The 22,459-nt window shown below is 42.1% G+C and overlaps 1 protein-coding gene across 3 annotated transcripts in view; it reads right to left on the reverse strand.

Annotated features, from left to right (window-relative positions):
* The window catches only part of dnmbp (dynamin binding protein), a 71,695-nt gene that overhangs the window by 14,241 nt on the left and 34,995 nt on the right, over positions 1–22,459 (reverse strand). The window contains exon 1 of one of the 3 annotated variants that reach the window (XM_033611345.2): positions 16,503–18,343. The exons of 1 other annotated variant lie outside the window; for it this stretch is intronic. In XM_033611345.2, the coding sequence (XP_033467236.2) occupies positions 16,503–18,192 (1,690 nt within the window). In that variant the 5' untranslated portion in view covers positions 18,193–18,343. Of the gene's footprint in view, positions 1–5,181; positions 5,201–16,502; positions 18,344–22,459 lie in introns of those variants that run through there. One more of the 3 variants, XM_078163724.1, reaches the window with a different exon arrangement.

The following is a 22,459-nucleotide window of genomic DNA, read 5'->3' on the forward strand; positions in this document are numbered from 1 at the left end:
AGTGGACTCAGGCTCTTTGTGTGTGGCACAATGGCCTGTGACAGCAACTACAGACGTACAGGCTCTCAGGGACTGAGCAGACATTGAAGAAGGGGGACTGAGGGAGGAGAGATAACAGCACTGGAGACTGATGATACATGTTGTACATGCCAGCTCTGATATCTGCATCTTTTATTACTCAGTAAGTCATTGGGCTCTCAGGTTGATGGATATGTCTGGTGATACATTATGTCTTTCTTACTGTCAACGGATGATTTGTTTGTGTATCCAAAGCCGGAGCTTATTCCTTCATGCCACAGACCTCCATTGTCATGCAGAAACTAGTAAAAACACACCAATAAGCCACACTGTCGGATTCACTGACATGCTCTTTTGTTACCATGAACATGGGCACTATGGTTTTTTTAAGAGTCGATCCCACACACAGTGTCACGCTACTGTAATACTCACTAGAGCGTCATATCTGCAGCTAGAAAAAAGCACCCAAAATGCACTACTTACTCCTTTTTAAATAACGTTTGCTTAAGTGTGGCATAGTAGCATTTAGCAGTGAGGTTCCAGATTGCAACCAACCCTCCGACCTCCCTTTCCAAGCGTGCGGAAGAACCTATGGTGATCTTCAGGCAACGTAAATATGTGAAAGGCCCTCTCTAAAGCCTGTCTCTATAGCCTAAAAAACCTGTTGAAACATGGTGTTGCAACATGGCGGGCCTTGTGGAACAAAACCGCTTCCAATGTAGATATGAAGGGCTCATTCTAAAAGATGATGGATTACACATAGGTTACACCGTAGCCTGCGCAAGTGGCCTATGCCATTGTAAGCATTTATACTCGTGCAGTGGTGTGTCTGCTCTGAAATTACACCTAAAACACTAGTTGGTGTCGGATTTCTCTGCCACTGTATTAAGTTTCTGTAAAGTGCACTAAAGTTTCATTGATTGATTCAGCTAACTAAAATACATATAAAACATGGATTAACAGCGACAACAGTAAACAAAAGTACGAAATTATCAATAAGGTTCACAGACAGAACACTTCCTAAACACATTTCCCCCACAAATACAACATGCTAACGTTATTAGCATAAGCCTATGACGATTTACATTGCAAAAATTAGCCTACTGGCTAGCAGACTTTCCTCAACTCATAAGAAACCGGAATAAATCACACTACAAATGCAAACGTATCTTAGGAGCTGCAAGTCAGGTTATAGCATAGGCTATGGCGTATGATACACATCTACACAGAGACTATGTCGTAGGTATGGTGTTAACTAAACGCAGAATTATAAACCCTGCTGAAACTAATGAAAACACAGTAATTCTTGGTTTCATTTGATTATAAATATTATTATAAATTGTGAAAACACAATTATGAATATTATATTCTATTAACAAAGCCAATAAAGCTCTCTAAATCCTACAGACTTCTCCTTTAGATATGATAATTTATATTCATGATGACCCATTTCTTAAGATTTACAACTTCAGTATGGAACAAATAGACTCAGGAATGACAAGATTTTAAGTATCATGAGATGTTGGTTTTGGTCTCCTCATGGATTTGTTAACGCACTGATGTTATATTACCTTAGATTATAAGTTCAGAGTGGATCAGTGTGACATTTTAAAGTATTACTGTACATAAATCTGTGCTGTAGATGGAGGTTGTGTTTATTTTAGTTTAAAACTGTGTTACATCTCAGCAGGTGAGATGCAGCATGTGTTGACGGGTGAGGCTGACGTCACCCTCACTCCTCGAGCAGATGCTAATAGAGGCTAATGAAGTTAACTCTGCTTACCCTCATCTTACCCCATGCTATGCACTTGACAATACTAGCACACACACACACAAACACACACACGGCCAGACTGCTGCAGTGACACAGTTTTGTTCAGATCACATCACGCAGTTACATCCTTTTGTGAATTTCCTTCCTGAGTGAGACCACCTCTCACGGGATTATTGAGTTCAGACCTTGCAAAACATAACAGCAAAGCTTTTTACGCTTTGATGCAAACACATAAAAATATATTCTATGAGCCAACTTTGTGTCTGATCCTCACACCACCTGCCTTTTGTCTTCCTCCCACCCTGACCTCATCCCTCTCTCCCTCTCTTCACGTGACTTGGCTAAAGCTCCACTCAAGGAGATTTTCTCAGCGCTCGCACCACATCTCCCGTCCGTCACTGCTGCTCTGCCAACTGCCCGCGCTCCAGCATTTCCCCACTGCTGAGAAAGTAGCTCGCTAATGGGTTTTAAAAGTCACACAGCAGCAACACAATACAATGAGCAGACTGAAAACAAAAGACTCGGAGTTTAATTGGAATCAATCGGCTCATTCCCACGTTTGATCCTCCACATGCACACACAACTACATCATATGCTCCACTTCACTTGCTTAAATACGCAGCTATTTCCATCATAACCAACCTGTGAAGCCGCATGACCAGAATTTGACCCACTTCTGTGGACTTTTCTTTGTTCTGTGAAGTATTATAAAGAGCGTACAGGCACTGCACACTTGTTTGCACGATTGCACACACACAAGAGGCTTGAAACAGCAGAACTGCGATTCATTAGTTAGTGATTAAGAATGTATACCAAAATTTTTTATATCTGACAGACACACAATCACAGATGCCCATAAAGTCAGGTGTAACACACATCTATCAGCATGTGAAACAGGATCTCCCAGTGTTACTCAGTCTGCGACAACAGGAAACACCCACAGAACAATCAGTTAGCATCTACTGAATCACACACCTGTGACTGGACGCCAGAAATCAGAGAAACTATAATCCCTCAACAACAACTTACGTCTGAAAACCTCATTGTGGTATCAAGCAATGGGTTTTCTAATCAGAAAAACTAGAAAAGTGGTCTATGATGTTTTTAAGTCTCTAAATTCAGACAATCACTGAGCCGAACTGAGGCCAGCTCATTTTCCTCTCAATCACATTTAATCATAGAAACAGAATGGACAGAAAGGACACTGAACCATTTGTCCTGGTCATTTAACTAGTACAAAAGAAAATGGCGATGTTGTTGAGTTGTTATGGTGACCACACACGTCAGTAGGGCTGTAAACTCACTAGATTAAACACTCAGTTTTGGCCAATTCTTACACCTATTCCCTGTTAAACAGAAAAATACAACTGTAGACCATCCAAGTTTCACCAAACTAAGACTAACATTAGATTAACTGTCTTGTGAAGTCATCGTAAAACACACTTTATTCAAAATATATATCACCAAAATCAACTTAGTTAGTCTTATTAGTCTCATTCTATTTCTACTTATAACACAGTGATTTTAATCAGCTGTTCTTTCATTGCTCTATAGGTGTGATCCGGCTCCAAACACCTGTTGATTGTTAATTCAATATCTGTAATATGATGACCAATGGAGCAGTGGCTCCCAACTGGTGGGTAGTAGTCTAAAAGTGGGTCACAGGTCCACTCTGAATGGACTGCCAGTGACTCACGGATGTGTCAAGTTTGTAAAAATCACACTTTATTTTGAAGTACAGTGAATTTCTGGCACTTAACTTTTATTTTGAAGTGTTGTCTCCTGCTGTAGAGTAAGTGACTAAAAGACATGTGCTTAACCATGACGGCAAACTAGCTCAACGACATGGTCAAATGCAAGTATGATGTTGAATATATTAAACTGTGTGTACTGTAACTGCTAAGTAACGGTACAAAAAGCATTATCAACGCTATGTAATGCATTTTCAGTCTTGTCTTAACAAGAAAACAACAGGTTTAAGACACTCTACAAAGATAAAAAACATATTTAAACAGATCTGGGTGTGCATGTCACGTGCAGGACCATTATGCACTGTAGCATACAATCAGCCTTGGGTGTACAGTACATGTAAAACACACAGATACTGTAGAACTGATGTGATGTGTAATTGTATGATCGTCTCTCTGTGGGAAGCAAACATCCAGACTACAAAAAACACAGGGATCTGCAGGGGGCTCGGGGGTGTCTGCATAGAAACCCAGCAGCATTAGGGTTAATAAATGAGTTGCATTGAAGCGCTGACCTGGTTACACATATTAGAGAGTATGGAAAAATAAAACAAAGAGACTGCCTGTTTCATCTCTTGAAATAAAGGGGGTTATGGGTTGTATGGGTTAATGAAGGGAGCGCCTGTGATTCCCCTATCCACCACTAGTATAGACAAGAACTGAAAAAGGATTTAATTAATTCTGTTAATCAAATGCATTAAGGCTCTGATGTTAATATTCATTCATTCTTCCTGTACTGTGATCAAGCACTATCCAACTGCAATCCGATCACCCAAAACACATTCTATTGCGAGGTGCAAAGGGGGTTAGAGAGTGTGTGTCACTGCTTGACTGCACAGGCTTCAACAGGTGGAATCAATAGCCTATTGTAGAGCCAAGCGTGTTTCCAAAAATCAGGTTCATCTGGATATCTTTGCAAAGTAAAACCTGGACCAGCTCCTTTTACATCAGCTGTGTTCCAGATTTGGAAAGGTTCGGACATTTACGAACGCCTCCAGAGAACTCAGTGAACCTGCTGCTCGGAAACAGGAGCCTGAACACTTAACAGGAATCAGACAATTTCATAATGGTTTCAAGCTGTTCCTGATTGCCATGATTACGCCTTATGAATCATGCTCGTCAATAAGCTTACAGATTAAAATACACAGCAGAGTGGATTTCTGGGACAGCCACAACAGGGAGTGTGCTTAATAGCACCATAAGATGACAACATCTCTCACTGCGCTGCACCTTCTGTCGTCACACACCCAGTATGACTGCAGTCACAGTCACAGCTGATGTGTTAGCACAGGTCATCAAGGATTTAACAAAGTGGATAACAGCTGACACAAATAAAGGACAGCGAAGTCATGCATGGCAAAAAATGACCCAAAGAAAAGTGAGTATGGGTATCACACACTCCATCTATGATTTATGGTCAATATGCGTTGTCTCATTTGCGTGCAATGCAGATTTTTTTGTTTGTTTTGCAAGTTAAAATCTTAAATCTCTTCTGAAAAAACACAAAACAAACATAAAACAAAATATTCTTCCTAAAAATCACTGCGGCGTTCTCTCCAAGGCACCAAGAGATCGCTGCTTCTTGCTCAGACAGAGAGAAAGCATGAGGGAGGGAAAACAAGATGATGAGGCTTCACCCACCTGCTGCTTGCAACTTTCTTCAGACCACTTCAAAAACAAGAACATCCCCCTCCCACACACACACACACACACACACAGTGGTTCAAACAACACCACCCATTCTGCGATAGTCCATTGTCAATCTGAAGTCCGGCTCCTGAGCCTTGTGGAGGGCTGCGTGTCCCGCTGCAAAAACTCCATTCCAGACCTCCAATTACCATGAGAATGGATGGGAACTCACCATCATTAAACACACACACTCTCAGAGACACACAGACACAAGGGAGGACGACCACTGTGGCAGACAAGAAAACCTGGAGCTGGACTCACCATCACCCACAATTCACATGGGCGGGTGAATAGTCTTTATTGCTGAGGAAGTTTGCTAAGTGACTGAAATGACTCTGAAGTATGTACGCTGCAGCCTTGATAAGAGCTGGTTGAATTCTCTAAATGCTAATGAAAGGTGCTTCAGAGCTTCCTTCTTTATCTCCTTTAGCATAGGGCACACTGAGCCGTCATTTGTAAAGAAAGGAGGAAACGCTGTCCTGAAATTCCTCGTGGAAGCAACACTTAAAGCGATGCAGAAAAGAGATTCTTACTTGCTAATATGCTTATTAAAATTTCAACAATATGTTAAACCCATAGGCACACTGTCAACATTATGCTACGATAACATGACCAAAGTAATGCTCTTTTTTAGTGTGTTATGGAGATAGTGATGGACAAAATATAAAAGTGGAGAAAGTGGGGAAGACCTGCTGCAAAAGGCTAAAGGTCAAAGTTAAACCCGTGCTGCTGCAGTATGGACTCTAGTGGAGTCTAATTGTATGAGGTCTACTCGTCGAGGTACAGGGTTGCCCCAAAGTGATGCACTTTTAGTCGTCTATTATAGTTTCTTCACAGCAGACTCACCTCAATAACATCCGCCACCGTCTCATAATTATAGAGCCTACTGTACAGTAAGAGCAATCTGATTCTCTTGGTACCACAGATGTCTTTTCCCAGGTCCTTAAGAATTCTCCTTCACATCTTTCCTTGACTTCATGATGTTTTCCATTATGGTCAAGGAGGAGTGTTTAGGACAAGACAAAGGGCTTAATTTTTTCCAGCTGTGAGCAGCTCCTCTATTTCCTTAGTGCATTGCATTGTGGGAGAATAGTGTGGATCAGCAGCAGACTCAAAAACTGACCTTGTTTAGTCCGTATACTCAAACCCTGCTTTGACTCAGTATGGAACTGGGATGATCCACTTGTTGAACTGCTGTACACAATATGTTTGCCTATACCTCAGCTTCCTTTAGAGCTGCGTTACTAGATCTGTCATAATATCATTTTTAAATAAGAAGAAGGAGGAGGAGAAGAAGAAGAAGGAGAAGAAGAAGAAGGAGGAGAAGAAAAGGCATTTAATTAAAATTTCATATTCCAGACATTAAAGGTATACTATGAAAGATTGTCAGTTACTTTTTGTAAACTTGCTCTTCAGCGAATGTAAAAGTAAAAGTCAACCCTAGATTCAGCTTGTTTGGTGTTTTGCCTCGCTATATCTGCATTTTTTCGGCATGGTGTCTCTTGGATGTCTGCTGCTTATGTTCTGGCACCTGGACACAACATCCCAAGCATTTAAAATAAGAAGAAAATAAGAAAATACAGGCAGAGGACAGAGTCTCTGCAGTTAAATACACCGCCACACACTTCTAGTGGCTTATAAGCGATGATTGAGAGGGATTACTTCAGTAAATTCTGCATAGTAGACCTTTAACTTTTTGTGGTGGAAATTAAGACAGAGGCCCATTTTTTATCTGGTCATGTTCTGTTTAAATTTTGAACACTTTCTTTTCATTCACATCTGGCTCCAGTCACATTCATACGGGGTTATGCTGAGTAGGACGGGTCAAGTCCAGTGAAGTCTAAAGTCCAGTTCTGTGATGAATCTGTTTCATGTTTCACAGTCTGCTGACACCTGACTGAACTCCTCCTCACACAGGCTGAATCCTATCAAAATAATGATGCCTAGATTATCTTTCCCCTCAATCCTCACAAGTTATGTTTGCACAGACTGATGTTTTTAAATCTTTGATATAAATCCAAAGCCACACAAGTAAATTCAGGGCTATTATTTCCTTTTGAACTATTTAGAAAATCCTTTGTGGATATTTTACTTTGTTGCACAACTGCAGCAAATCCAGTTTTCAAACAGTCCCACTGTCGTCAGCGTCCTCCACTAACAAGCGTGTAAAGTCAAAAGTTTTCGCCTGCACGGAGCTCTCTAAGGTCACACACAATCAGTGCTGTGTGTGTGCTCTGTTCCAAAGTTCACAGCAGAATGCACCGTCGCCATGGCAACACGAATAGCGGGGGCCCTTCTCATATCAAGCCAAGTTTTGGAGCACAGGGAGTGGCTTTGCAGAAACGATCACATGAGAAAAACGTGTGCCAGTTCAGTCCAGACATGAAAATAAGTTCATACAAGCTCCCAGAGTCTGGAAAATGCCAACACTTGCAACAATATTTACTTAACAACCTACAAGCCATGACTTGTATTCAATATTGTATGTATTAAAAAATAATCCATGACGCTTGTAACTGTAAAAATATCATGTCAGCACAGGCAGAGTAAAGATTGGCAGGACTCTTAAAGGGCCACAAACTGTGACACACATTTTGTGGCCTTCATTTCTCTAAAGAAACAAACAAAATCTTAATTTTGAGCATATTTTTGAATCACCCACGTTTTTTTTGGCCATATCCTTCAGCCCATTGCACAGATTCACCACCAGCTGTTGCACCAGGTAGAAGCTCACTTAAAAATGAAAAACGGGAGGAGTGTATCCAGTGACATACCATCCTGTTTATCTCTTTTTAGGGTCAAATGTCAAAAGGTCACATTCCTGCTCCTGGCAGAATCTCACAGCAGCCTTTATGTAACATTGTTGGGAATGCCTTGTAATCACAGCCGCTCTGTCTGGTCACTATCAAAGCAGGTTATGTGCTGATACATGTAGCATTCACAATGTGATTTCCTCCAGACATAATCCTGTGTTTAGCGTCTACTATCACACACCAAGTTACAAATCTTCTTGCTTCCAGGTGGAAACATAATTAACAAGTTGAATAAATAAGTTGCAACAATGCTGCGTGTGATCTCTGGCTTCCTTGGAATTTCTCATTTCGTCTCATTTGTGTGATGAACAATGTCCAATTTCTTCAAGAGACCATCAGTTTTGCATATGTGCAGACGGAGCTTTAGGAGGAATCAAAGCCATTAAGTGACAGACCTATTCATCCAAAAAGCTGTAATGGAATTCAAGTAAATGGAGAAGGGGGAGGATAATGGGTCTATTGGGTCCCACAGGTGCTTCGGTGACACACAGTGCTGCAACAACATGGTAAAAAACATAATTCTGGACATTTTTTAAAGGTCATGTATCCAAATGCAAAGGAAAAACAGTTAATGACATCATATCTGTTTGGCTTTACTGCCTGTGTGGGAAAATATTTGCCCTTTACGTACAACCTGAGTGTGAGAACTGCTTTGCGACTTTGAGATCTGCTGCTAATTGTAGGACAAGTAAAGACAAAGATCTGCCTGAGGGCTTTATGAGTTTTCCCACAAGTAAGTAAGACTATTGAGTTCAACTTTTCTGTGCACTGAACTATACAAATAAAGGGCTGGGTGACAACATGACCTCTTTATATTACTCAAAGTACAACCATACATTTAATGTAAAATGGTTTTGGACAGAAAGTAAAGTTCACTGGCCCCGATGAGACCGAGCCACTTCAGAGCGTGTTTCGCAAGTTGCAACACTCTGCACTGCCTGCCTCCAGTCAGACAGTGTTTTTTAGAAGGGGGTGGCTGTTGCTGGTTCCCTGGAGCTATATGACTTCACCCACTGTAGTTACCATGAGCCGAACAGAAAAAAAAGGCAAATTTTTGCAGTACTTGAGACTTTGGATAAGTCATTTTTATTATTTTTAACTGTCCTTGTTTCAGGTAACTTACAGCATACAGTTTATAGTTTGTGTTAAGCTAACCCTTTGCTTACTTTCAATGTTGCCCCAGGCCAGGCGTCGGCAACCTGTGGCTCTGGGGCCACATGTGGCTCTTTAGCCCCTCTCCAATGGCTCCCTGTGGCTTTAACAATTTTTTATTTCTTACTGTTTTTAACATTTTAATATTCATTTATCAATGTTGTAGGCCTAAAGAATTCTTACATTCTCCGATTGTAAAAATGTGAAGCTTATATACCGAATTAAAAAAACATTTCAATAACTAAAATGTTGTTGCTCCTTTTCCTTGAAATTTTGCCGAACCTCCATAGCAGTGGCTAGTCTTGAGTCTTCTTAACTGGTTAGCTATGGAAGCCAAATCCAAAAAAGTAAAAGTCTTGTAATAAAATAGAGAATTTAGTAGTGTGTGGACAGATTTGTTTGCTTTCACTGCCAGCTCTGCAAAGTTAAAGTACCACATAATCATAAATTGCACCCTACAAAGTCGCTATGTTGTGATAAAACATATTAATGACTGCTCATTTGGACTATTAGTGTCGGCTAATTTAGACTTAACGGGCTGTGTTAACTTTATTATAAGGCTTAAATATGTTTTGTGGCTCCACACAGTTATCTTTTTAAATTATTTTTGGTCAAAAGTTTTGATAGTAAAGGTTGCCCAAACTGCAAGGACAAGTTATAATATCTCAACAAACTGTGGCCTCAACTACTTGATGGCGTTTTAATGTTAAGCTACTGACATCCTTTTTACCCTGTGTTGCTGTTTTCTGTTCAGATTATGGGAACTACTGTTGGTAAAGTCATGAAGCTTCGGATATCCAGCAACAGTCACCACTAGTTCGTTGTCATCATCACTACAGAAGGTCCGCCTCTCAATTCATCTGATTGGACAATGAGAAAAAACACAATAGGTTTGTTCGAGATGAGCCAGTCCTGCGCAGATTCGATCGCCGGCAATCGGCGCACAATGCATGCCGGTTAGTTTCGTGTCTGACTTCATCCCGACTTGCTCTGACGTTTTACAAAAGTGGACGGCGATAAAACTGCGCGAGAGAGGCGGCCGCAGTTTTTAGAGCCAGGCGCTGCAGTTGCTCTCCACCGACGGCACCGCCTGGCTCTCACCTGATCTAACAGCTGATTGGTTTAGACGTGGACTCAACAAGATGACGTTTTAGATAAACTACTCATTTTTGTTGAATTTTAGAGATTAAGATTGTATTTGTCTGATCTGAAGGTTTATTCTGTGAACAGAAAACATGTTGTGTGACTGATGGTGAAAACAAACTGATACATGGGCCTGATCACTTTTTTAATTAATTGACATCATTCCAGACAGGATGTTAGTGTGTCTGTGACTTCCTGCACGGACTGAAGGCTGCTGGAAACTGTCGGGAAACTGTCCGACTTCACCGCAGCTTTTTGTCACCGCCCCCCGCTGCGGCCGCCTGCTCTCGTCTACTTTTCAGGCGAGGCGCAGTTCATCTCGAACGAGCCTATTGTCAGACACTTTTCTACTTGTTCTACGTGGGATGCATCTGCAAAAATGCAAAGCATATACAGTGGAAAAACGCCAGGCCCTTGGCAATGCAAACGCTGCAAGCAAAACGCTTCAATCTCTTTAAAAACAATTACAAAAAAAGTGCTCTGTAGGATCGGGGCCTTACTGTAAACATCCTCTAACAATAGCATAAAGACAAGATGGTTTACTATAACCTCCTGTTTAACTGCTCCATGCATCTGGAATATCTAATAAACTGAACTGACAGACGCAAACACCTGATTTTTGGGCTTGTTTTAATAATAGGGCTGTAAGATATGCAAAAATATCATCATATTGCAATTATTCTGAGATTTTGCAATCGTGATATGAGTCGCTATTTTAGAGGAAATGGTCATTTTTGCTTTTTTTTCCACTGGAAAAATATAAAAATGATTACGATGTGTTTTTAGCTGGGGTCTGACCCAAACAAGCATGTTCCCTTACATCTGGAACATCATTTTCAGGTCGGGGCATCTCTGTAGCACCACAGTTCTTCATGTTGTGACACATTTTACCTTTGTTGAAAAATTGCAGCTCCTGTGATCTGATTATTGCACTTGGCCATATTGTTATTTCGATAATATTTGGTTCAATTGTGCAGCGCTACATAGTGACTATCCTAATTACAATATAAAACCAAAACATAAATGTAAAATGATACTGATCATATTGTTTTAAGTGGCTCTGTTCATACAGCCAGTGTTTGAGACTGATGCCTGTATTAGTCCCTAAAGCTGATGTCACAGTGGCAAAGATCAACACCTGTAACCACTGTGACAGTTTGTGCACAGCAAATAAAACAACTTCAGCCGCCTTAACCACAAATTAACATTCGAACAACCAAAGTTTGTATAACAAATATCAACAAAGGTGCTTAGTGTGGAGCCTTTGGAGCACTAAACAGAGGGAAACTGGTGGAATGACAGTTAAATCAATAGAAAATACAGCAGCGGTGAACTAAAATCTTCAGGTAACGACTTTGGTTATGAACATGACTCTGTCACACAAACAAGGAGAGTGACAGTCACATAAACATGCTGTATGACCTGTATGAGGCCTTATCAAGAGTAAACTACTCCTGATGGGAAAGTCCACAGGGTCAAAGATCAGTTGTCTTTCCCACACTTCTGTCTGAAAAAAGATAACATCAGTCTTTTTACTCATGCAGGCATCAGCAGCATCATCTAACCTGCGACTGAGGTATGACGAGTTTTTAACACTGATGTGCTGCAAGGCTGGACCAGAATATTCAATTATTCAGATGTTCATTTCAGTAATTATTCGCTTTGTAATTAAGGGATTCAGATATTTGTTTCCTTTACAATGATTTATATGTGGCTGCCAACCACAACATCAACATTTGTATTTGGGTAAAATCTTATTTCATTTTATAGCTGTGCACAGTGTATTGATTCGCTCAGCCCCTTCCCCTCTCTTTCCCACCTCCTGTCTAACTGTTAGCATCACACTGCTAACAGTTATCAACGGATTTCACAACAGAGTCAAGCTGTGTCTGTGTCCATGTGAGTTTTTCGAGACCGTTTAATGAACTGGTGTTGGATGTTAGCCGCTGCTGCTGTGTTAGTTTGTGCTAACCAGGCAGAGCAGCCCAAGAGACACTCCTTTAGCGCTGCTGCTAACCTAACAGAAACACTAAATTAAAAAAACATGGCTGCTTATGATGGATGTAAATTTGACGTTTGTTTAGTAATTTCTTTTTTGTGAGGGATGTTTTATTCTGAACACTTGTGGAGGCGTGTCACCCTCAAAATGGCCTCTCATTGTGATCCACTGCTGTCACCCACCTGCATTTAGTTATCAGGATTGGGTGACACCCCCTACCAAGTTTATAAAATGTTTGCTTGACTTCTATCCACCTTTTTGCACCCTGGTGAAGACCTCAGGGTCAAAACCAGCCAGTGTTTTAATGTAAGCAGCCATGTTTTTTGAATAAAGGCTTTTTGACTTAATGCAAGGGCATTTTTTTCTGAGTTTCGTATGATAATGACAGTCCTTGAACACACCACTACCTTGTTCTCCAGACTGTTATCATGAGCATTTATTGTTCACCTTAGCTGTGATCACTACTAAAGCTCCAGAGCCCAAAAATGTCTGTACCACAACAACAGTCCAAATATGGAGGGTATAAACTCACAAAGCATCTCTCTTTGATTTGCACTGGAGTTGGAAATGTCGAGATGACACTAGCTACACAAAGCACACACAGCATGCGAGTGTGTTCCCCACTGACTCATGCAGACATTTGGAGCTAATGAGCTAAATCATTATTGCCGACTGACTTTTTTTTTGCTTGCCAGGAGTGAGATAAGGCGTCTTTAGAGCAGTGTTGTCAGACGATTTGAGATCTTAACTCCTAACTCCCCCACCCCACCCTCGTACTGCCGCCCACCAATGGCTGCGACTCCCCGAGGATTACAGAGCATACGCTGCCAGATCATAGCTGGATGACGACACATTACTCACACACAGGCGCTCAAACTCTGCCCGTACAGCAGAATATGTATATTTTTTAAAAGTTAAAGAGTGAGACCATAAACAGAAAACCACCTGTATAATCAAAATCTTATATTTGATAGGGTTTTTTCAAGTTCATAGTACAAATTATAACTAGAATTTCAATAGCTACATGTATGTCAGATGAAACATTGATTAGCAGCTGCTGTTCACTTGGCTCTATAGATTTTTCAGCCCCACAGAGAGGTCTGATATCTAATACTGGCTTACAGAGAACAAAGGCCCCTGTACATGCTAAAGGCCCATCTCAAAAAGCCTCAGCCATCACCTCAATGTCACCGAGTCACAGCGTAAGTCCAATAAGCGTCGCAAAGAGATGGTCTAATGTTTTTAGCCATGCTATCAAATGCTTTACTCGGGGCAAACCCCTGACAGAGCTGAAACAGTTTAACGAGATTAAAGGATGACAGGACGACTGCAGAAGCAAGCGTGCATGTGTGTGTGTGTGTGTGTGTGTTTTTTAAAAATGGCGTCATCTCTTAAATAAGCCTCCCCAAGCACACACACACACACACACACAGACTGAGCATCAGTCTAGTCTTGCAGTGAAGGAGTCAGACCAGTGCTGGCCACCGCCTGGCACCAGACAGACCCCCGCCATCCACTCACCATGCTGACGCTAGGGATTAATACTTGGACTCCCGAAATGGACGTGTGGTGGGGGCCAGTGTGTACTTTGTGTGTGTGTGTGTGTGTGTGTGTGTGTGGCCGTGCATGCATGTGTGTGTTTCTAGGTAACTGGGGGAGGGGTCATGGGGCGCCACCTGCTTCTTCTCAGACACAATGAAGTGGGGAGAAGAGTGCTCTCTCTCTTTCTTCGATTCCTTGGGGAACAAACTCAAACACACACGTGCACACCTACTTTGTGATATTGTATTAGTTGTTTGCTGTGCTTACACACTGCTGCACTTTTGAACCTTTCTCAGTGTTAACAGTTGATAACATTGTTGCCCTGGGGCTGAGCATTTACTCTAATACTTTAGGTAAAGACCAACTGAAATGTGTCCATAGTATGTAAAGTTAGTATGAAATGACTGGTTAAATTCTTAAGACCCAAACGCACCAAACCCACATTAAAGAACTAGTTGCAATGCCTCTAGTTGTCTGTGTCTCAGCCAAAAAGTTGCACTTCAACACACCGCAGCATACAGCCAACTCACAGTTAAGTTTTGCGCCTGCATGAAAGGGAATAACTCTCTATACCAGCAGGTAGCGGTAGTCTGTATTCCTAATTCAGAAAAGGGTAACTGGAACACCGGACAGGATGGATTCAAGGCGCTATTTAGCCAGTTAGCACATTAATAACACAACATGATGTTGAAAGAACAGTGCACTAAGGAACAATAACACAAACAATTAAAGAACATTTCTGTATGTCTAAAAAAAGGAAATAATCCTACCTAATAAAACAAGTTTGTTTTGTTTTGTTTACTTTCCTCACTTCCGTTTCTCTTCTCATACACAGAGCTGAACTGCCAATCAGAGTAACTTCTCTCAATGACAGGCTCTGCTATCTCTGACACCATTTCATCATGCTGAATCTGCCGAAAAACAGCCGACAAAGACTGACTAGTGCAAAAACTAGGGCAATAGACACTAACCAATGGCTTGACAGTGACCAACAGCTGATCGTTGGGTGTGTCAGGGCCCTTAGGCTTGTTTACTATTTTTTTTTGGACCGATATTTCCTCAAGTAAACTTTTCTTAATTTAGACCAGTGGTTCCCAACTGGTAGGTCACGGTCCAAAAGTCCATTCTGAATGGATGGCAAGTGACTCCCAAAAGTGTTAAGTTTGTAAAAAAAAAAACCTGCTTTATTTTGAGGTACAGTGAATTTCTGGCACAAAGTTTTTGATTTGAAGTGCCACATCCTGCTAAAGAATGGGTGAGAGAATGGACAGCTACTTGTCAGAGACAGCAAACTAGCTCAAGGACACAGCCAAATACATTTATGATGCTGAATATATTAAACTGTGTGGACCTTGAACTAATGACTAAAGAGAAATCCTGTGGATGGACCAGATGGGAACCACTGATTTAGACTATATTGTACATGTATGTTTTTTATATGATACTGATGCACTACACTGTTTTTTTTTTTTCATTAAAAAAGGGGTCAAAACATCTTTAAGTCCCCCAAACTTTTTCTAAAAGCGTCAATAAGTTGAAAATTGTTGTTTTGCTATATGAACTGAAGCTTGCGTACTGGTTTTGAAAAATTTCAAATGATACTGCGCTTTAGAGGTTAGGGTTTAGTAAAGTTTTGTTTAGTTTCAATACATGACTCATTATCACAAAGACCAGTTTGGTTAGAACAAACCTCATTGACTGTCCACTGTATTTGGTAACTTGCTGGGTTTTGTATAGGGCTGCACTAAATGCACAATAAGTAAATAAATAAAATAAAATAAAATAGCAATTATTTCGACAGATATTGCAAAGCAAGAATAACAAAAAAAATTCTATCTTCTTCTGTTCTCTGTACCTCCTGCAATCTGGATACTGCACTTGGCCATATTGCAATTTCAATAATATTTCAATTAACTGTGCAGCCCTAGTTTTGTAACATTTGGGCTGAGGTGTATGTAGTAAATAAAGATATGGTTTGTATACAAAATAAACTTGAAATTATCTCTAAATCAGATCCACTATGATCACCATAAAGTTCTTAAGTGTACGTGTATGAGATCAACAACCACGACAGCAAGAGACAGACCTTTCCGTCATGGAAGAACTGACCAGACTTGTTACAGGTGCACATAGCATCAGTGATGCAGAGTTTGGCAGCAAACAGGAAAACTGCAGACAAGGAGAATGACAGAGAAAACAAAAACCAAAGAACCCACAAAACCTGTTCTCCAGGTTCTTCGGCTGACGAATACCTGACAGCTCACTTTCCTGTGAGACAGGTGATACTGACACACACACAAACACACACACAGGTTCCAGCACACGCTTTCTAGGGAGGTGAGTCTGGCTACTCAGCACTTTGAAGCTCCCAGCATTGATTATAAAGGCACCTCTGGAGGTCAACACTGATAAGAAGTGAGACTCCAAAGACTGTCAGCATCCCCGCCCTGTTTTATCTGCAGGAGTTGGGAATGACAAACACCTTCCAACAATGTGTCCCCTTTTGTTTTTTTAAGATCAGTTTAGTAATGTGGAGTTGTACCTGAGCATGACACAAGCCCCACACACTGTGCAAATACAGCATGTGGACTACATTCGCTCACATGAAAAAATCCTGTGTTTACCTTTGTTTTGCTTCCTTGTGGTGGCAAACTTGGACTTTCGCAGGGAGCTTGGAGCCGTCTTCCTGTAGAAGCTGTTGCGATCCAGCGAGCCCACATAAACAGGCTTGCAACCCCGTTTTGATCCAACACTCCCGGCGCTTGACTCATATCCCTTTTCCTGATCGTCATTGTGCCCGTATATACCAGGATCCTCAAAAGAATGGATTCCCCTGAGCGCCAACTTCTGGTTCTGCTCCTCGACCCACTCCTCGCAGTGTGTCTTGCGACCTTTTTTGGGGTATTCCTCATACGGTTCTACGGATAGTGAGCGTAAATCTCGGTACCTGTCTCTGGGCTTGCATGGGGACCGATACCTTTCTCTGGATTCGTAGCGGTCTTCATGGTCATAGTCCACAGTTCTCCGCTCATAGTGATCCCTTGCTTTGTAGCGGTCCCTCCTTCGGTGGTCGTCATCACCTGAATCTCTGTACCTGTCACAGTGGTCCCACTCCTTATAACCACGGTGCTCGTCCAGGTCAGAGTCATACTGACCCCTTCCTTTACTGGTGTAGGTGTCCTCACCCCTTCGGTTGTAATCATCCCTGTCTTTGTAGTTGTTTTCTCTGCGGTCATATCGATCTTCATAGTGGTGGTCTTTACGTTTTTGCTCATCATAGTAGCGGTCGTCCTCTCTACGTCGGTAGTGTTCCTTTTCTCTATAGCGCTCACTCTCTTTAGAGTCATAATAATCCCTGTCACGTTCATAGTAGTGGTCACTATCCCTGTAATCGTCTCTGCAAGCATATCTGTCTTTACAATCATAGTAGTCCTCATACTCACTGTTGTAACTGTCCCGTTCTCTGTAATCATTTTTACGCTGTTTCCTGCTGTCATAATATCGCTGGTCTCTGTCGTCATAGCGGTCATCATATTTGCTGTCATAATGATCCCTTTGCCTGTATTTGTCCTTGTGATCATACTCCTCCAAGTCTCTGCGACTCCTGTGATCATATCGATCATTTTCTCTGCCCCAATCGTCCCTTCTCCGTCTGTCTTCGTCCAATTTATCATACCTCTCATGAGTTCTTAAGTCACTATTGTCTTTTTCTTGTGGCACTCTGTTGTAGTCCTGCTGGCTGTAATCCTCAGGGCCCTGGTAAAAACAATGCTTGCCTTTCCATTCAGATATCCTCACATTTAGGTGGCCATCCTCTGACCCAGGGTGGAAGTAAACATTCTGGCCCTGAGGCCTCTTCTCTTGGAAAGCTGCCTTGTGCGGGTCATCAAACTCCCAACTAGGTTGGTGGCAGACAGTGCCCTGTCTAATTGGGGCTTGGTTATCCCATTGTGGCTGCCACTGAGCTGGCACAGGCACAGCAGGTGGCCCCGGCCCACCTACAGGCACCATCATGCCGCCAGGGAAGCCTGGAGGTGGAAGTGGGTCACTGGGACTTGCTACCATGACTGGTCCCTGTGGATGTCCAGGAGAAACAACCCCATACGCAGGATATCCAACCTGTTGCTGGTGAAGCTGCAGCTGGTGTAGTTGTTGTAGGTGTTGTAGATGGGCCATCCTCTCCCTCTCTCTGGCCCAGCCGGCATCCCCCAGCTCCTCCACACTCTTCCCTCTCCTTACCGGGGGACCAGCTGGATAGTTCCAATCCACTGGACTGAACATGGCTGGGTTGCCATAAACCACCGGGCTCTTCATGGCTGTTGCTGTTTAAATCAGCCTACAGGGTGCCGACACAGTTTCCCGTTCAACGTGGCTTATTTGCTCTTTCCAAAGATTTCTGCATTCCATAACAAAGCGCTGTGGGAGACTCCACCTGTCAGGCATATTGTCTGTAACTCTCCCACTTGTTTTCTCTGTCTCCTCTCCACTGCCTCAGCAGGACTGCCTGGCCCAAGCACCTCCCAGCCCTCAGTGTAACCAAGTCGAACCCTCCCCGCAGCTATCTCAGCGAATCGTGGAGGAAGAAGGGGGGTGGGGTTATTGAAGGAGGGGCCTCCTTGGGTTAATGATTCAGTAGAGTCACATGAGTGGAGGATTAGCCCAACAGCCCCTCCCACTGCTTCACTTGGCTACTACCTCTGTTTGCAGGAAAACAGTCTGCCTGATCTTTAATGGAAATTGTAGACTCACTTCACTCTCTGCCTCTGAGCTGCTTCAGACTTTTGGCACAAAATGTTCTTGTTTTCACCGCGATGAACAATCCTCCATCCTTCCTTGTATCCTGTTTTCTTTGTTTCTGCTATTTCCTGCAGGTTTCACTGCCATGCAGGTCATTAATGCAGCCTTTGGAGCCAACGCAACTCATTCCTGTCTGTGTTTACAACCAGTCATGTATCCTCACTTTCAACACTGGTCCAAAGGCCACGATATTTGTGGGTAAACTGAAACTGACTTCAGTCTGTCAGTGTGACTTTGCTCTACATTTCAGGGAGGAGCAAACATTCACACATGAAGATGTCCACGCGATTTTGTCAGAAGCAAGTTTTCTTTTGAGGTAATGATTACAAGAGAAGCGTGAGGTAGAAAACAAGTGAAAGATCTAAGCAAAGGAGGGTTATTGAATTTAGATGAGTGTGGAGAGGGAGAGATTTCAGAGAGTACACAGCCTGATTAAGCCGGGGCAGCTACTGAAAAAGTAGCTGCTGGTGTGCACAATGAGCTATTGTTGGGGACTGTCCTCGCTCTCAGAAGAGACACGATCTTTCAGTGTGAGAAAAAACTCCGGCCTATTCATAAAGCTGGAGTATAATATATCCCTCCCCCTCCTTAACTCTTCATGAAAGAGGCAGGCACCAAGGGGACAGGTTTAAAGGACGTGCATACATTCAAGTGCACGTGATACACACACATGTGGGATAGTGTTAGTTTACAATCAATTCAAACAATCTAAGTGTAATTAGAAGCTGGAATACCAACTTTTTTTTTCAAGGATTTATATTTTGAGTTAAATTTAGTTCGTGGTTGGAACAAATATGGGTATCAGAAACATTTACGGCAATAAAACTGTAGCTCTAAGGGCCTTTGCACACCAAGTCTGTATTTTTTTGTCCAAAATCGTTGCACCTTTATAAATAAATACCACCTCATGCTGTGTAGATCACATTTACACATCAACTCCAAAACTTCCGTCTGTCTTTTTAAGATTTTTTTCCATCTTTCAAAAGTCTAGAGAGAGTTGTTTGACCAAGAACCGGTAAAGAAAATGTGGCGTAACCTGCGGCACGCATACATCCGCAACAAGAGACAGGAACAGGGCAGAAGTGGACGAAAAGGCCAGCAACAAAAGAAGTGAAAACACATGGAAGCAATGTCCTTCCTGGAATCTTCCAAGACAAAGGTAACATGCACAACAGCAATGACGATGCTTACAGCGTAGTGAAATTTAATAACTGCACAGTATCATTTCATAACTCAAGTTGTTGCAGTGCCAAAGGCAAGACACGGGTGGAGAATGACGACAGCCAGGAAGGTGACTCCAGGGAAGAGAAGCAAGGGAGGAAATGTGTCCATTTTGCACAACGATTTCTATCAGACAACACGTAAAAAAAATGCACACAAAAATACTAACTTGGTGCGCAAAGCCCTTTACTTAAATAAAACTGCTCAAACAACAAATCTGACTCCAGCAAAGCCACAATAGGCTTTTAGATACTCTGTATACACTACAAAACACCTTCACACTGGCTGATTTTATCTTGCACCTCTATTGTGTCTTGTTTACGACACACAGTGTGAAATACCTGCAACTTATTTCGTTTGCTTCCAGAAAAACAACGCAATTATTGTAAATCACGAGCACATTTGCAGCGCACAAACTAAAACTCCCACTGAGCACAGACAGTTTCACAAGGCAAGGCCGAACATAGAAATCTCACTTAAACATTGTTCTCTTCTTACGTAAGACTGTTTAATTATCAGTGTTCAACATCTCAGCTTTCAATAGCAGAACGCGACCGAAACTGTGTGTCTGTGGACGTGTGTCAACTGCAGGAATGCCAAATTCAACATTCCTCTCCGTGGCTGTGTTAGGTTATGTAAATGAAGCCGTCGTGGGCTTGATCAATGTTTAGCATGTCTAGATAAAAAGTGGTGTGACGTCCAGGAATAAGGTCATATATCAGATGGTCTGCAGCCTAGAAGTCGCCCAGTTTGTAGGGCTGACTGAGGGAAACCTGAAGCTGCAACAGATCCTCAAAACAGTGTTAAATGGATCACGCTGTGGTGAAAGGAACACTGGGTCTAAAGAATAAGGTGAGGCTGAAGGTCAACAAGCTTAAACATAGAAGATGAAACACAAAGAGATGGAGACAGTAAAACCTGCAGGAGAGCGTGAGAACAGAACAGAACAGAACAGAGCAGAGACGTCTTCATATAATATGATTAATTTCTGAATCAGTCATGATTTGGAGTTGTGTCGTGATTAAATGATGATGTCTTGTTTCAAAATGTGGTTGTCCAAATAAATGATTGTGAGCAATCATGATACAAATATAAAGAAATCTGTTAATGAAATTTTATTGTACACATGTAGAGTTTTCTCAAATGTCAGAGGTATAACTGAAAAACGCAGCTCCTTCAATAGAACATCAATTTGATTTTTCTGTGACCTTTTTTTTTTTTTTAAAAGATATTTTTTTTGGGCATTTTTTGCCTTTAATGGACAGGACAGTTAAGTGTGAAAGGGGGAGAGAGAGAGAGGAAGAGACATGCAGCAAAGGGCCACAGGCTGGACTCGAACCCGGGCCGCTGCGGCAACAGCCTTGTACATGGGGCGCCTGCTGTACCACTAAGCCACTGATGCCCCTTTCTGTGACCTTTTTAAGCCAGTCAGAGATTGGCATCACTAATTTCAATTTGAAATACATCAATACTTGATAAAAGTTACGCTCAAAAACTGTATCTAAAGATGGATGAGGCATCTCCACTTACTTCCACTGTACAGAAGTGAAGCTAAAATATCCCGGATATGGCAGCTGCCATCTTGCTATGGTGACATCATTCAGAGCCAGAGTCTGCACAGTAGTGATCTCTGCGGTATCAAGTTTCCCACCCATACACACGTCCGACTGATCACAAGCAGCAACACTGAATGCGAGCCCACCGATTGGCTCACACAACTGTCAATCATGGTGTAAAATCCCTGTTTTATGGCATTAAATAACTTAAAAAAACAAACAAACTTATCAGATAAAGGAACATTTGAACATACAGCAGCGTGATAAAGATGACCTTAAATGACAGAAGACATATTTGGGGAAAATTTATTTCATATGTGCTTTGATTTTTTAGTTTGACCCATGTCCTATCCACTAGTCTCGCTCACCAGACCTTTCTCAAGAAAAGAAAGGTCTGGCTGAGCCAACTCTCACTTTAAGATTGGAGAAAAAAATGCCCCGGCTGCTTGTATTTCACAATCGTTCTTGGCGGTGCCACAGCAACAGTGCGCTTGCATAAATATTGCCGGGGGGAAACAGGTTTTGGTGTAACACGCCCACAAAAATTTCGCCTACAGGACGCGAACCATGGCAGAAAAATGGCTACATCCCCGCAAGATCAAACACCGCAAAAGTTAGTAAAGGACGTGTTGAAAACTGCAACCGGAGGTGGTAGGGCGGGACTTTCAGCGGGTGGCTCGTTCCGCCCAATGAGAGGCTGATCTTTGCAGCGAACTTCCACCCACTCAGACTACCTATCCACTAACTAAAGAGCGCGGGCGTTATGACCTACACTGCAGTCGGCCACCAGGGGGCGATTGAGGTGTTCTGGCTTCATTTCTGGGGAGGTGTCATGTCATCCATCTTTATATACAGTCTATGGTTATACTATGCAGGATTGTCCGGTTACTGTTTCTTAACACGCTCGCCATTAAGAGTTTAAGTAAAAGCCAACCCCAGATTCACTCTTGCTTGGTGTTTCGCCTCACTATATTTGCGAATTTACGGTGTTGTGTCTCTTGGATGCC

This window comes from Epinephelus lanceolatus, chromosome 21, assembly GCF_041903045.1.
Source record: "Epinephelus lanceolatus isolate andai-2023 chromosome 21, ASM4190304v1, whole genome shotgun sequence".
Classification (NCBI taxonomy): Eukaryota; Metazoa; Chordata; class Actinopteri; order Perciformes; family Serranidae; genus Epinephelus; species Epinephelus lanceolatus.